The sequence below is a fragment of the Peromyscus californicus genome, unplaced genomic scaffold (assembly GCF_007827085.1).
Source record: "Peromyscus californicus insignis strain IS unplaced genomic scaffold, ASM782708v3 Scaffold_16__1_contigs__length_79575227, whole genome shotgun sequence".
NCBI lineage: Eukaryota > Metazoa > Chordata > Mammalia > Rodentia > Cricetidae > Peromyscus > Peromyscus californicus.
This window is the reverse complement of record NW_026294458.1, coordinates 13,789,096-13,805,794: the sequence shown is the minus strand read 5'-3', so window position 1 is coordinate 13,805,794 and position 16,699 is coordinate 13,789,096. Positions and strand designations below refer to the sequence as shown.

Here is a 16,699-nt window from a genome sequence, read left to right as displayed (position 1 = left end):
TTTTACGAAGCTCTTGGGGTGAGGGTACAGGGGGGCTGGAGAAGTGACTCAGTGGTTAAGAGTGCAGAGGATCTGAGTTGAGTTCCCAACACCTATAACTCCAGCTCCAGAGGAATCCAGTACCTCTGGTACCCTGGGCATGTGTATTCACATACCTGTGCGCACACACACACACACACATTGGGGGAAAAATAAAACTATTATGAGCAGCAGGATGGCTCAGCTTGCTGCGCAAACCTGACAAACCCAAACCCATGTAAAGGCGGAAGGAGAGAACCACCTCCCAAGAAGCAGTCCTCTGCCCTCTACACGAGCCCCACGGCACTCACACCCACACAGACATCCTACACACGTGCACAGTGATATGATGCATACAGTAGGAAGAAAGAGTCTCTTGAAAATGATGCCGTGTTTCTAATGGGGCAGCTAGACTGCTCATGTGACTAGAACGGGGGCCACTGTTCCCCTGCGGTAGGGCTAGCTCTATGTCATTCTTTGGCTCTCTAGCTTCCTATCTGTCTATGTCACAGAAATAAAGGGAAGCCAGAGCAGTTTCCAGCTAGTTACATTATTAGAAGACACTATTTTATAGTTTGGGGGAGCAGTCAGAGAAGTTAACCCAGGGACACCATTGTCCTCTTACCCCTGCGGTCCTGCGGTAGACAGGTAATGATTGGAGTCGGCTGTGGTCAGTCCTGGTGCTTTAAAATGCCAAAATCTGTGAGTGGGGTGTGAGAGATTTGGGTTAGGCCTCCACCCTCTGCAGCTTCTGTGCTTTGTTAAAAAAATTTATTTATTTATTTATTTATTTATTTTGATTTTTCAAGACAAGGTTTCTCTGTGTGTAGCCCTGGCTGTCCTGGAACTCACTCTGTAGACCAGACTGGCCTCGAACTCACAGAGATCCACTTGTCTCTGCCTCTGGAGTGCTGGGATTAAAGGTGCTAGCCACTACCGCCTGGCTAGCAATTTTTTTCTTAATATAACAAAAGTATTTTTCTTTAACTTTAAACTTAGAATGTATTCTGTGCATTATTGCCAGCAGATCTCTTTATTAAAATACAGGTACATATTAAAGCTCTTCTCCACTGGCCCTGTTTCATCTTTGAACTTGAATTAGTGAAAGTGTGTAGGCAGACAGGAGCTGTGGTAACGTTAGAATGGAGTGCTCTTCTCTAGGCATTTGTACAAGCATCAGAATGCACCCTTTTCCAGTGGATTCACTACAGAATAACGTTAGTAGGCTAACTTGCTAATCTATGATCCTACCACCCTCCACACCTTTTAATTCTTTCTATCTATCTATCTGTCTGTCTATCTGTCTGTCTGTCTATCTATCTATCTATCTATCTATCTATCTATTTTTGAGAGTGTATCTAAGTAGCCTGGACTGGCATCCAGCAGGCAATCCTCCTGCCTCAGCACCCCCCGGTGTTGCGATTCAAGGCAGGCATCAGCAGGGCTGGCTCAGTCTGTGTTTGGGGGTGGAGAGAGTCCTTATTTCAAAAGACACTGACACAGAACTCCCTCCCAGCTGAGGATTAGCTCTCCTGTGTTCTCTGCAAGGACAGTAAGTGCCTCATGTGGATCCTGGAAGCCACTGTGAACCAGTCTGTGCATGAGTAATTGTCAATAACATTTTATGTGTCTTACATTTATTCTTGCATTTTAAGTTCTCTTTAAAATTGTAAAATGTGACAAGATTTGTTAATTACCTTGCTGGGTTTTATTCCCTCACCTCATTTGCCCGTGACTCAGAGAAAAGTATATATATGTATATTTTTTATGAGTCTTTTCATCAGGAGTTTTATTATTGTTTATTACATTTATTTATTGGGTGGTGCATGTGCCACACCACACAGGTAGAGGTCAGAGGACAGCTTGTGGGAGCCTGTTCTCTCCTCCCACCTTGTGGGGGTTCTGGGGGTTGAACTCAGGGAATCAGGCTTGGTGGTGGGTGCACTGAGCCATCATGCTGGCCGAGAATATTTTTAATTCAACTCTAATACTAAATTGCTTTTGTGCTTTGGAATAATCCAACAGAAAGAGAAAGCAGATAAACTGGTACTCATTCAGCAGTGGAACCTGTTCTTACCGCAGAAAAGCCGAGCGAGGAGACGGCGGCTGTGTGGTGGCCTGTCAGACTTCCATCAGCCACCGAAGCAGCTCCACAGCCCCCCTGCCCCGGCTCGCCCCTGCCGCCTCCCGTGATCTAAAGATCTGTGTTTTTATTTCAGTGACACTCTACGCCTCCTGCATCCTCCTGGGTGTGTTCTTGAACAGCAGCGTTCCTATATTTTTTGAGCTCTTTGTGGAAACAGTGTACCCCGTTCCAGAAGGAATTACCTGTGGTGTCGTCACTTTCTTAAGTAATATGTTCATGGGAGTGCTTTTATTTTTTCTCACCTTTTACCATACAGGTAAGAATTGGATTTTTTTATTTGCTACCTAACCGTGTTATGAGACAGGTTTGTGGAACTGATGGATAGGGGACCTGCGTGGAGAATTCTCACTAAAGCCTGTTACTTTATGAAGCATTCACATGCCAGAAAAATGATAACCACAGTTGGGTTTGTTTGTGTTTTAAGTGTGCCCACGGGCACCCCATCCCCAGAGTGCTTGAATTAACCTGGGCCGGGAGGACTGTCATTTATTTTCATGTCTTCCCAGCCCACCCCCTTCCAGGTGATTCCAACCCTCGAGTTCACATTGAAAGTCACGGTAATACTACTTTTAAAATACATGCAGACTCCGCTCTCTGAGCACAGAGTGTAAATTAGTGTCAAGGGTGTGGATGTGGCTCAAAGCCGTGGGGACAAATGAGAGGAAGTCAATAAGCTGAGCTGTTCTCTAAGACAAGAGACTCCAGGAGGCCATGTTGTTTGTAGGGAACTTCCTGACAAGCCTGTAATTGAAATAATAACCGTGTTAACCTCTACGGCCAAAAAATACATTTTCAACATTTTCAAAGCAACGAAGCAAAATCACAACAGCTGAACTTCTCCTAACTGGAAAATCATTGGGAAAATGATTTTCATAATGTGATTAACGACAAACTAGATGGTCGCTGTCAGTCAGTGTCACGTATAAAAGTTTGGGCACACCACGTCTGGTTTGTGCTCAGTATACTGTCAAGGGGAGGAACTCTGGGTAGCCGCAGGCTTCTCTTCCATTTCCAGTCAGAAGAACACCAGGAAGGACATTTACTTTCTACACAGAGCCTTGCAACTGCTGTGTTACAGCTTCGACTCACTTCAGTGTGTCACAGTGGAAAGGAAGGGGCTGTCACCTCTTTGCTTGGCAAAGCCTCCGAGCTAGCATGGACCCCTAGCATGACAGAGACAATTTTCCAGCTGACGGGCCCGGGTTTACTAAGTGGTCTGTGCAGCCTAGCAGAACATGGTTTTTCCTGTCAACTAGAAATAGAGTTTTTCCTCGGGTGTTTAAAAGCAGCAGTTGATGTCGCATGGTGTTATTCCCCAGGGAATCTGTTTTCTTGGTCTCTAGTCTGTAACAGATACATATTGATCAGTGTGAAGCAGAGAAGGCCCCGATAACAGCAACCCTCTAAAAACTGCTTCTTGTCCTCAGTTTCCCACTACTACTGGAGGCTGGATACTTGGTTTAGAAAAGTTTTATTTGACTCATTGTTTTGGAGGGTCCGTGCATGACGATGTATCACTTTGATGAGATTTCATAGGGCATGGGGAGAGAGATCACAGGGCAAGATGACAAGATAAGACAAGGACAAAGGACGGGCAGTTATAACTTCCCACCAGATCCCACCTCTCAAAGTCCAACACACACTGGGGCTATGTTCCCAGTACATGGCCCTTGAAGGCTCAGTCATGTTCTCACACCTCTGCACTGTCTACTGCATGCAGTCCGTGTTCTCACACCTCAGCACTGTCTACTGCAGTCCATGTTCACACTTCAGCACTGTCTACTGCAGTCCATGTTCTCACACCTCAGCACTGCCTCATTGCAGTCCATGTTCACACCTCAGCACTGTCTACTGCAGTCCATGTTCTCACCTCAGCACTGCCTCACTGCAGTCCATGTTCTCACCTCAGCACTGCCTACTGCAGGCCATGTTCTCACACCTCAGCACTGTCTACTGCAGTCCATATTCACACACCTCAACACTGCCTCACTGCAGTCCATGTTCACACACCTCATCACTGTCTACTGCAGTCCATGTTCTCACCTCAGCACTGTCTACTGCAGTTCATGTTCTCACCTCAGCACTGTCTACTGCAGTCCATGTTCACACCTCAGCACTGTCTACTGCAGTCCATGTTCACACCTCAGCACTGTCTACTGCAGTCCTTGTTCACACCTCAGCACTGCCTCACTGCAGTCCATGTTCACACCTCAGCACTGTCTACTGCAGTCCTTGTTCACATCTCAGCACTGCCTCACTGCAGTCCATGTTCACACCTCAGCACTGTCTACTGCAGTCCTTGTTCACACCTCAGCACTGCCTCACTGCAGTCCATGTTCACACCTCAGCACTGTCTACTGCAATCCATGTTCACACCTCAGCACTGTCTACTGCAGTCCTTGTTCACACCTCAGCACTGCCTCACTGCAGTCCATGTTCACACCTCAGCACTGTCTACTACAGTCCATGTTCTCACCTCAGCACTGCCTCACTGCAGTCCATGTTCACACCTCAGCACTGTCTACTACAGTCCATGTTCTCACCTCAGCACTGCCTCACTGCAGTCCATGTTCACACCTCAGCACTGTCTACTACAGTCCATGTTCTCACCTCAGCACTGCCTCACTGCAGTCCATGTTCACACCCCAGCACTGTCTACTGCAGTCCATGTTTATACCTCAGTACTGTCTTACTACAGAAGAGTGCTGAGTGTTTAGTGTCCATCACTGTTCTAGGTCAAGGAGGAGATTTTGATATATGTACAGGAATTGTCACCTGGCACGATTTATCTGGAACTCTCATGCCACCTGTTTATAAGTGACCAGAAAAACACGGAGCACCATTTCTGCTAACCATTGCTCTAGTGATGGTCCCTGCTAACCCCTTTCCTAGTGATGGTACCTGCTGACCCCTGTCCTAGTGATGGTTCCTGCTGACCCCTGTCCTAGTGATGGTCCCTGCTGACCCCTGTCCTAGTGATGGTTCCTGTTGACCCCTGTCCTAGTGATGGTTCCTGCTAACCCCTTTCCTAGTGATAGTACCTGCTAACCCCTGTCCTAGTGATGGTTCCTGCTGACCCCTGTCCTAGTGATGGTTCCTGCTGACCCCTGTCCTAGTGATGGTCCCTGCTGACCCCTGTCCTAGTGGTGGTCCCTGCTGACCCCTGTCCTAGTGATGGTCCCTGCTGACCCCTGTCCTAGTGATGGTCCCTGCTGACCCCTGTCCTAGTGATGGTCCCTGCTGACCCCTGTCCTAGTGATGGTCCCTGATGACCCCTGTCCTAGTGATGGTCCCTGATGACCCCTGTCCTAGTGATGGTTCCTGCTAACCCCTGTCCTAGTGATGGTTCCTGCTGACCCCTGTCCTAGTGATGGTCCCTGCTGACCCCTGTCCTAGTGGTGGTCCCTGCTGACCCCTGTCCTAGTGATGGTCCCTGCTGACCCCTGTCCTAGTGATGGTCCCTGCTGACCCCTGTCCTAGTGATGGTCCCTGCTGACCCCTGTCCTAGTGATGGTCCCTGATGACCCCTGTCCTAGTGATGGTCCCTGATGACCCCTGTCCTAGTGATGGTTCCTGCTAACCCCTGTCCTAGTGATGGTACCTGCTAACCCCTGTCCTAGTGATGGTCCCTGCTGACCCCTGTCCTAGTGATGGTTCCTGTTGACCCCTGTCCTAGTGATGGTTCCTGCTAACCCCTTTCCTAGTGATGGTACCTGCTAACCCCTGTCCTAGTGATGGTCCCTGCTAACCCCTGTCCTAGTGATGGTCCCTGCTGACCCCTGTCCTAGTGATGGTCCCTGCTAACCCCTGTCCTAGTGATGGTTCCTGCTGACCCCTGTCCTAGTGATGGTTCCTGCTGACCCCTGTCCTAGTGATGGTACCTGCTGACCCCTGCTCTAGTGATGGTCCCTGCTGACCCCTGTCCTAGTGATGGTCCCTGCTGACCCCTGCTCTAGTGATGGTTCCTGCTGACCCCTGTCCTACCAGGAATGTATCTGACCGGGAGGAAAACACCGTCCCTTTGTTAGTCATTTGCTGACATGTGTTCTTACACATATCTGAACAGCTGGTGAGGGTTTCTGCCTAACCTCTTGGCTGCTGTGAGCAAATGAAACGTTTGTACTAATTAATTTAAATCCGCCAAAATGATTTCCAGACAGAAACTTTGAGGAAATGCTGGTGTGTGGGTCGTGGATGTGTGGGTAGGTGTGAGAGAGCACAGTGTGCACACCCCAGAGGCCTGTGTTGTTCTTTCTTGGTAACTGACTCATTGATGCTACAGTGTGAATGAGCGCTTCTGTCCTAGAGGAGTGAGCCCTGTGAGTATGTGAAGAGCCCGAGCACAGGTTACTTAGTGTGACCCTCATTGAAATCCTTCACATACAGTTAGCTGACCCTACCTGTAAATCCTGCAGCAGAGTGCTGCGTGCTTTGGGACTTTAGGATAAGCTGAAAATCTACAAATTCTATGAAACGGTTTCCTCCGATCACCCCTAGTGCTGCGGCCCAGTGTCCTAAACATTTTATATAATAGACTTGATGAGCCTCCATAAAGCAAGTATAGAAATGGAAATCCAGAAACTTTAAGATGCAAAATCATCTGGGAAGTAGATGTGAAGGTTCAACTGTCATTGTCCTCTTGTAAGTCCTGAGTTCACTGTTTTTTTTAAGAAAGCCTGGGTTTCATTCATTCATTCATTCATTTTGACATAACAATTTCACTGTATTGCCCAGACTTAGTCTCAGACTCCAGGACCCTAGTCGTCCTCCTGATCTCCCTCCCAAGTACCAACACCGACAGATAAGCGTCCCCATGCCTGGCTGAAGCCTGGGTTTTGAGCATTGTAAAGAGCTGTGGTTTTTAGCGTTCCTCTCAAGGAAGTACGCTGCTTCCTTGACAAGGTTCTTTGCCACCTACACTGAGCTGTCTGGCAACTGCATCGAGTAATTTTTCAAGGCTGTGCAACTCTCTCCCACATGAACACATTGGATCAGAATGCCTTGCCTAAGGATGGGTTCCACCTCTGGTTGCTTCCGGATCAAGGCCACTGGCTTGTGTGGAGCTCTGCGCCATAGACCCTTTCAGTGGTGCCTTGGTGCATGGAACCATGTCAGAAATGTTTTAGCAGTTTTCTGACATGGGGGTGTCAAGGTCAGTTTCTGAGAAGGAAGTTATTCTTCCCTACTGTAAGGGGATGTTTGCTCTGAGACCCTCAATGAGTTGTGACAGTGCGGTGATGCCGTATTCTAATAACATCACAGGAAAAAAAATCAATTTGGGATGCTGCTGTCTTCCATGGACTCTGAAACGCATTCTCTTTTAGTCTGAAGTTTGTTTTCTCTGTTAGTTTTTGTTTCTAAGCTCGGCAGTGAGTTTTGTCTGAATGCATAAAGATTTTGAAGTGGCTGATTGAATTTGACGGTACAGTGTCAGTCACTCAGCAGGTTCCGGGACCTAGCTGAGATGGGCACGTTGGCTTATGCTTACTGGGAGAACAAAGGGAGGTCTAGCAGATATGGACTGGTGAGGAGTGGTGTTCCGCCTCAGGAAAGTGCTGTAGTGTGGGGTCTGTGGGGGTAATCCCTGTGGATTGGAGGGGGCAGGCCATTGATCCAACATCTGGGGTGCCAGCTGGCTGCTCACCGGGAGAATGGAGACAGTTTTGTTAAATACCGGATGCCTCTGGAGGTTCTGGAGATGGTAGCTGTAGGTGATCAAACTGTAGGCAAAGTGTAGACACTAAGAGAGGAAGGAAGGGTCAGCAGGTTTGGAAGGAGGAGAGAGGATGAGCAAACAGTGCCGAGGTGCTGTGCAGGGTTGGCGTGCTGCACACGGCCAGTGCAGAGGTGCTGTGCAGGGTTGGCGTGCTGTGCATGGCCAGTGCAGAGGTGCTGTGCAGGGTTGGCCTGCTGCACACGGCCAGTGCAGAGGTGCTGTGCAGGGTTGGCATGCTGCACAGGGCCAGTGCAGAGGTGCTGTGCAGGTTTGACGTGCTGCACAGGGCCAGTGCAGAGGTGCTGTGCAGGGTTGGCCTGCTGCACAGGGCCAGTGCAGAGGTGTTGTGCAGGGTTGATGTGCTGTGCATGACCAGTGCAGAGGTGCTGTGCAGGGTTGACGTGCTGTGCAGGGCCAGTGCCGAGGTGCTATGCAGGGTTGACCTGCTGCACAGGGCCAGTGCAGAGGTGCTGTGCAGGGTTGGCCTGCTGCACAGGGCCAGTGCAGAGGTGCTGTGTAGGTTTGGCGTGCTGCACACAGCCAGTGCAGAGGTGCTGTGCAGGTTTGGCGTGCTGCACACAGCCAGTGCAGAGGTGCTGTGCAGGTTTGGCGTGCTGCACACAGCCAGTGCAGAGGTGCTGTGTAGGGTTGGCGTGCTGCACATGACCAGTGCAGAGGTGCTGTGCAGGGTTGGTGTGCTGCATAGGGCCAGTGCAGAGGACCTGTGCAGGGTTGGTGTGCTGCACAGGGCCAGTGCAGAGGACCTGTGCAGGGTTGACGTGCTGTACACAGCCAGTGCAGAGGACCTGTGCAGGGTTGGCGTACTGTACACAGCCAGTGCAGAGGTGCTGTGCAGGGTTGACATGCTGTACAGGGCCAGTGCAGAGGTGCTGTGCAGGGTTGGCATACGGTACACAGCCAGTGCAGAGGTGCTGTGCAGGGTTGACATGCTGTACAGGGCCAGTGCAGAGGTGCTGTGCAGGGTTGGCGTGCTGCACAGGGCCAGTGCAGAGGTGCTGTGCAGGGTTGACGTGCTGCACAGGCCAGTGCAGAGGTGCTGTGCAGAGACCATGCAGAGCTGAAGATTGGTTTTGAGGATGAGGCTGCAGTGTGGTAGACATTGGCAAGCAGCTCATGCAGGGGTGTCTTGTGTAGTTCTGCCTTCCGGTATGGATTTCTGTTTGTTCCAGTGGAGGACTGGGAAGGATCGCAGGAAAAGCTCAGCCAAACAAAAGAGTTAAGAATGCGAACGTCTTGGTGGACTGGGCACCATTCACTTGTATTCTATGATACCAAGTACAGAAGGCCAGTGGTTTGTTAACTCGGCAACTTAGACAGATTAAATGTTTAAGGGGGTCTCTCCCTGCTCCACACCCCCAGCTGTGGTTTCCATGAATAGTCTTCAGCAGGGAGATGCAGGTACTCCCCTGCCTCTGATCTCTTGCTTTCTTGTTTTTAAAGAACACTTGCTGTTTGTTGAACCAAGTGAATTTTCTTAAAGTGAATTTGACTTTTCGGAGAGACACAGTAATGAAACAGACATCTGAACCTAGACAGAAGGAATAATTCCACCCTCTAATGAAATAAATGTTCAACTTTGGCAGTATTGGACAAATTCCATGCCTCAGAGGGAGCCAAGGCCAAGTCAGTCATGGCATGTGTTGTTTTCACTTCCCATGATTTAAAGTCACTAAGATTTAGAAGATGCTCTTGTGAACCACATGGTCGGGTGTCGGCTTCCTTTTATCTGGTGCCTACAGTGTGGCCTTCGATTCCGAGAGCTCGCTGTTAGTCCAGCCTGTGCTCCGATGTTCAGTCCCTCCTCTAACTGCTTCATCTTGCCTAGTAAAATTATCACCAGCTTAAATATAAAATATATTTATATATGTTAAATCTAAAAGCAGACCGTGAGAGTGAAGGCAGGATGGTGGGGGCCCGCTTTCTCTCAGTGTTTAGTTCCCTGAAATCCAGGTCGAGCGCAGAAGACAGCTTGGCAGAGAGCGATGGAGGAGTCCACATCTGCCTCCACTGTGGACAGCGAGTCGGTCTTTGACTGCAGTCGTTGAGAGATGAGGAAGCCGCCTTGTGAGCACAGTAAAGTCACCGTAGCACCTGCTTTACCCGCCGGTTTCCTGATGCCGCCCAGCACGGGTTGCTCTCTCAGGCTCTGAGAGTTGTGGGTAAACTAAAGCTGTGGTGTGAGGGCTTCTAGGAGGACTCTGAGCCCGAGGCAGCATAGCGCTTTAAGGAAGACAAAGGGAGAGTGTAAGCCTGTGGAGAGGAGGGAAGAAGGAAAAAAAATCACACTCATTTTTTTCCACTGGAACTGGTGATATTAGACTAGAGAAGTTGTCCCCAACCACCAGTGACAAGTTCTTTATGCCAAGAAGATGCTCTCTCCCAAGCCTGGGATTGGTGGCCAGGTAGGGTGGGGGCAGAGGGAGGGACAGCCAGGGGCAGTCACAGTTGAGTGACAGCAAATGCCTGGGAATGTCCTGTTAGTCCTCGTTCACGAAAGTATTTCTTTAAGGTGATCCTTGATGCCGTTCAATCAGATAAGAGTCAAATCACCTGCTTGAATGGCTTTTGCAGGTTTCCCAATGATTGGCATAGTCCGTGACTGTGGGAAAAATCTAGAAAAGATAAGTACAGTGGTCTCTCTCAGAGTAGAGATGATTAATTCTTTAATGTCTTACCTTATTTTCCATTTATTCTAATTCATTTTGCAGTGGTTACTCTTTAATATTTTTGTTGGGAAGTACATATTTCCATCAAGAACTACAAAACCGTTGTCTTCAAAGTCAGTTGAGGAGGTGGGGTGAGAGCTCAGGCGGACGGCTGTGCAAACACGAGGACCCGACTTGATTCTCAGCAGCCGTGTGAAACGCTTGGCGTGGTCACGCGCGTCTGTAACTCCTGCATTGTCGAGGGCAGAGACAGGAGGATTGCCGAGGTTTGCTGACCTCCAGTGGAGCTGGTAAAGCAAAATCCTCATGAGCTCCAGGTTCAGTGAGAGGCCTTATCTCAAGGGAATGAGGCAGAGTGTGGTAGAGGACACCGACACCTTTCTCTGTCCTCTGGCTGTGTGCACACTTACACTTGTGTGTATGTGTGTCTCTGTGTGTGTGTGTCCATATAAATAAAATAAAATGAGGCAATTTTTCTCTTTACCTAAACCCACCAGGTATTTCTAAACAGACAGAAAAATGGCGGTGATAGAGGGCACTTAAAAAACAATTAACAAGCTAACACTTAGAGTGATCAATTTTTTCCCCTTTCAACTCATAGATTGATTTTGCAACCAAAGTCAAGGTGTATTAAATTGATGAAAAGTTGTTAACAACATTGATTAAATATTCCACATGGAAGTCCGGTAATATATTACACACATATTAGCCTCCAGGCTGTCAACGTGTAGTGAAGTGACTTCCGGTGCCTTTGTTATACGTCTTTTGGAATGCAGAGCGGACGCAGGTGATGCAAAAATACTTAAAACTGTTGTTTTTTGTTTTCTGAACTTACAGAGTTGTCTTGGTTCAACTGGTGCCTTCCGGGGTCGTGTCTGCTCAGTCTTCTCCTCATTCTGTGCTTCAGGGAATCCTATGACAGACTGTACCTTGATGTGGTCGTCTCGGTTTAATGCCGTCGACTCTCGGGACTTCAAAGGGACTGGATGTCAGCACCGCACGCTGGCTTGGAATTGCACAGCTCATGGAGACGAGGAGAAGACACTTCTCCCAGAGGTCTTGTTAGGTTACAGAATCTCGCGTTAATTTAATGACTACTAGGTAATAATAATGCAGAACTTGAGTGTGTGGGGATTGGAAAACGCCATGGACAGCACACCTGTGCTAAACTCTGGTTGGAGTAGAGGTGTGACCTCACACGGGATGATGCACTGCCCGTGTGAGTAACCCCTTGTGTGTGTTGTACCAGTGCTAACCTGCTGATGCGCTGAGTTCCGAGAAGAAGCAAAGGTATGGGTCCCCTGAAGATGGCTCCTCCCAGGCACACGACAGAGGAATAGGAGAAACGCCACTAACTTCTAAAGACGTTTGAACCCTGTATCAGATTTTAATTACAAAATAGCTGAGCTGTATACCAGTGATAGAAGTTATTCACATGTACACTACATGTTTTTCTAATAAAGCCATTTCTTATACGACTCCTTATTTTTAATCAGGTTGGAAGCCTTTTGCTGTCTTTGGGCACAGGCACTGCCGCATCCCCACTTGCCCTTATTTCTGTGAGTACAGCGTCAGTCACAGCAGCAAGGGGACTAAATGCCTGGTGGGGTTGCATTAACTGTCATGGGAAAAGTGTAATTCCGTTATGATTTGGCGCTTTGTTAAAGATTAAATGAGAGCCGCGCGAAGCATGTGTGTCTGCAGCAGCCTGAGATAGCACAAGTGTAAAGTCCAGCGAGCACTGTTGTAGGCCAGGCTAGACTGTATTTAAATGACCCCCATTTGAGAAGAACGGTGTGTAATGTTGAAGGTTTTGGATCTGTGTGTGATTTCTGAATTGATCCCTTGTGTTTTAATTTAGATTGTAATATACTCAATTCTAAATGAAGTCATTGTATTTGTTTGGACAGCATTTTGCCAATACCTATTTCTTTCTATAAATAATGGATTTTTTAAAAACATACTCATTGGACGGCTCTTGGACCTGTCTTTCACTAGGTCATAAAATTTGCTGTGCTGGGCCGGGGACACTGGGACACTTGACTGCGCATGGTTCCATAGCTCCTCTCACACGGAACCAAACCTTCCCCAAGCTTCCAGAGCAGCAGCACTCTTTGCTGTCTGCTCCCCCTCTCCTCTTTCCTCACATGAAACAACAACTCCATTGCCAGCCAGTTGCGCACGGCTCCTTCTCTGTGCTGGTGTGAGCCAGCTCCTGGTAGCCCAGGTGGAAAGGCTGGCCAGTACTGACTTCCGCCCACCCCTATGCGCCATCGCACGCCTACAGATGCCCCTCTCGCTGCGAATTCAAGTTGAAGGCTCTGCTCCAACTTACCGTGGTCTTGGAGGAGGGTTCTGGGATGGCCTAGTGTCTTCGGAGGCCCTGAATTGTGAAGTGAGAAATGCAAGGCCCTCAGATTTCACACCTGTCTTCAGCCACCTCCGCATCGCATCGCATCCTTTCCCGTTCTAACCAGTCTGCTCCCTTAGCAGCAGGAACGGAAGGAAGAGCCTGATAAAGAGAAGAAAACAATCCGTCCTCAGCCAGGCTCAGCTCCGCTAACTTGTCCCCATCCTTTGTAAAGTGAAATAGAAGACTGAGTTCTGACGGTGACGGGAAGCTAGTCACTGCAGACATGCAACGTCACCACCACCACCACTTCCCATTTAGGGAGGAGAGAGAAGGCAGGGGGAAGAGATGTGAAGGATTAGATGGTGCTATATAAAATCTGTTATAATAAGACTTCTGAAGAGGAACACTTTAATTAATGGTTAATTCTACTTTTAACACCAAGTACAGAATAATGCTTTAAAAATATAACCTAAAATAGCTAATCACGTCAAGGCATTCCAAGTGGATACGTTGTACCAGTCAACAGCTCTTCTCTTCAGCACGCCTGAGGTGAGGCCAGTCGCCCATGTCAACTGTGTGGCCTCCCTCTCCAGCACACAAGTGTTCTACTCACGTACCACAACTTTCCTGAGTAGTGAAAATTCATAGGGCAGCCAGAGGGGTTGCGGGAAGGGAAGGACTGTGCATTATATACCTCAGTGCCACAAATCCTATTATTTCTAGTAGTCAACACATACTAGCTTAGTCCTTGTCATACTGGAAGAAGTCTTAGCCCTCCACCAGTCCGAACTCTCTATGTAGAATTTATAGAAATGACCCTAGAAGAGTAAATTCCCTTGACAGAAGACAGGAGGCATCCAGTGTCTGTGGGGATCTGTCCCAGGCCTCGGTAGGAAAAGAGGTAGTTTTTGCATGTTGCCTCCACACACCTCCCAGGTATTTGAAACCGTATTCTAGAATACTTGAACTACCTAGTACAGTCTGTGTGTGAACTGCAATGCTGTGGTGTTAGGAAGTAAGGAAAAAGTCTATGCACGCTCAGGTCGGTTGCAGTTCTTTCTTCCCAATATTTCAGATCTGTGGTGGGTGGAGACCATAGATGCGGAAGTGGGGAGGGGCACTGTAGTGACAAATGTCGTTTCCGGGTCTCAAACTCATGTTTTCCCTACCTCACAGCTCTACAGCTTAATTTAAAATGCTTAGCTATTCATGAAGAGTCACATGTCCAGAAGGGAGGGGCTGCAGAATGCATAACTGCCACTGCACGGGAAGTACAGGGGCTCGACTCCATCCGTTGGTTCTTCCATAAAGTTTAAAGGAAGCGGTGTCACGGGCTCCCTAGCCTCTCTCCACTCTTAGCTCGCAGGGACTTTATGCGAAGATTCCGATGAATAATTCAGTCCTCATAAGTGAGCCTACAGCATTATTAACTGGTGAGGATATGCTATCGTATAAGCTCCCTGTGGCTTATCAATTAATACTTCACAGTTCATGGGAAGAAGTGTTTTTAATGTGATCCATGGTAGAGATGTAGGGACAAGATAATTACACAGACGTGTTTCCCTGGAAGAAGGAATTCACAAGAGCACACATGTAATTTTGCATATTTAAATGTGCATGGCCTAAGGGCCAGGTCTTATCCTGGATCATGTATTCATGTTTAATTATTGAAAATGTTTACAGCTTGTTTTTAATGAAGCCTGTCTAACGAGGGATCCAGGCTAAGGGACTTCAAGTTGAAGAGATTAAATCCCCATCTACTTATCTTTTAATTGGTTTTTTAAAAACTCTTATTTTTACTAAAATTGAGTACTCATCTTGCATTCTGCCTCCATACCAGCTTTATTTTTAAGTCAAGATCAAATAAAAATACATAGCAAATTTGCTTTCAGTTAATGCTAAAATGCACGTTAATTTCACATTTGTTCTTGAAATGCTAAGCACAGGCATTACTATGATCATGTAAAAAAAAACTATGTACGTGAGGCTACAGGTACAGCTCAGTGGTAGAGCGCTTGCCCAGGGTGCGCAAGGCCCTGGGTTCAGTCCTCGGCACCAAAACAACAAAAACCCTGTCACATTAAAATACAAAACTATAAAAACATTTGAGCAGACTTAGAAATACAGAAAAGATACAATTTCTTATAATCATATAGAGGGATGAGGTAAATCTTATCTATGACAATGGTTTGCTAGTCTGTTAGGAAAGATAGTACAGGAAAATGGTGGACTATTCTAGAACAGAAGTTTATAGTGAATTTTGCTGTACCATCAAAAGCATGGACCAGAGTCCCCAGTGTTTGTAGAGATGTCTGCCCAGACAGGCATCTTGGCCATCCTGAGAACTCATCCCCACTCAGGAGCCTCCTGGGATCAAGTGGAAACTCAGACTTGGGAGACAGCTCCAGGAATGAATGCCAGGACACCAGGGGAACCCAAAGGGTGCTATCCCTGGGTGGGAGACGGGAGTGAGAGAGGCTGAGGATAAAGGACACGCAGTCAGCCCTAGCTCTAAACTCTTTCTGGGTCAGGTCTAGAGTCATGCCAGCTTCATTTCATCCCACGGATTTCTGGAGCTCCAGTTTGTTCTGCCCGAAGTACCACAGCTTTCTGCGCCGTGGATGACTAGGCACTCAGCTCTTTGCCCAAGATGCCTCACTTCTCTGCACTAACTTCCTGTGGCTTCTTGACCTGAGCCCTTCCACACGCTCCCAGGAGAAAGGACAATCTCCTCTCTGAGGAGCAAACTGGGCAGCATTCACTGCCCTCTCTCCTGAGCAGGACATTGACCCAGGAAGAACCTAAGGAAAGCCAGGGGAAGATTAGTTTTCATATCAAGAGTCCTAAAAAGTAGACTACCTCTATGAACTGGAGTTTCAGAGCTCTACAAAGGGGCATCATTGTTATCATGTGTTTTTAAATGATGCACTCATTGCTTGATTGGTCCTTTGATGTTGCCTTACAACCAGGTAGGCCTTGAATAACAGCTGTCCATCTCATACACTACAGAACAGCAGCACACATGTCCCAAACTCAGCTGTCTTTCCATAAAACAAGGCTTAGCGTAGCCGGGCGGTGGTGGCGCACGCCTTTAATCCCAGCACTCGGGAGGCAGAGCCAGGTGGATCTCTGTGAGTTTGAGGCCAGCCTGGGCTACCAAGTGAGTTCCAGGAAAAGGCGCAAAGCTACACAGAGAAACCCTGTCTCGAAAAACCAAAAAAAAAAAAAAAACAAGGCTTAACGTGTGTGTGTGTGTGTGTGTGTGTGTGTGTGTGTGTGTGTGTGTGTGTTTAATGCAAAAATAGAGTGATCATTTCTCAGCCTTTTAGCCAGATCAAATGTCAAAGGTGAAAACAAAGTGTAGCGTGAACACAACAAACCATTTTAGCTCCAAGCGTGGGGTTGGCACATTGCAAGGCCGGGGCTTCCTAGAAAACCCCAATGCTGTGGTGCTCCTCGGCTGCCTCACTGAATCCTCTCATTTATAAAGGTTTCTGCCGACTGGACAAAATGGTCAGGTGGATGGACTAACAGACTCTTCTGGGTTACCTTAATCTTAGAAAGCAATACTCCTTTTAAACAACTACAATTTTTAATCGGGGTCTGCCTGCCTTGGCTTTCCTTTCCATTCACCCAGGTCTGTGGAATGACATGATGATCTTATCCAACCTCTCAGTTTACAAATAAGTAGAGGGATCCTCTTAGGGAGATGGTGGGTGTGGCTGGATTCTAATGGGGCTCCTGGGCTCAGGGGCCTGAATTCTTTCCACGAGTGATCA

The 16,699-nt window shown here is 47.9% G+C and overlaps 2 protein-coding genes across 2 annotated transcripts in view; one reads left to right on the top strand and one right to left on the bottom strand.

Annotated features, from left to right (window-relative positions):
• The window catches only part of Slc49a4 (solute carrier family 49 member 4), a 76,034-nt gene extending 63,504 nt beyond the window's left edge, over window positions 1–12,530 (top strand). The window contains exons 8-9 of the mRNA XM_052740445.1: window positions 2,238–2,420; window positions 11,405–12,530. Of these exons, the coding sequence (XP_052596405.1) occupies window positions 2,238–2,420; window positions 11,405–11,520 (299 nt within the window). The 3' untranslated portion in view covers window positions 11,521–12,530. The remainder of the gene's footprint in view (window positions 1–2,237; window positions 2,421–11,404) is intronic.
• On the bottom strand, window positions 3,620–8,952 carry LOC128111908 (uncharacterized). The gene is made up of 2 exons (XM_052740446.1): window positions 4,541–8,952; window positions 3,620–4,507 (listed from the first exon to the last, which is right to left on the bottom strand). The coding sequence occupies exon 1, from the start codon at window positions 8,950–8,952 to the stop codon at window positions 7,924–7,926; it is 1,029 nt and encodes a 342-aa protein (XP_052596406.1). The 3' UTR covers window positions 3,620–4,507; window positions 4,541–7,923.
• Window positions 12,531–16,699: the final 4,169 nt, after the last annotated feature.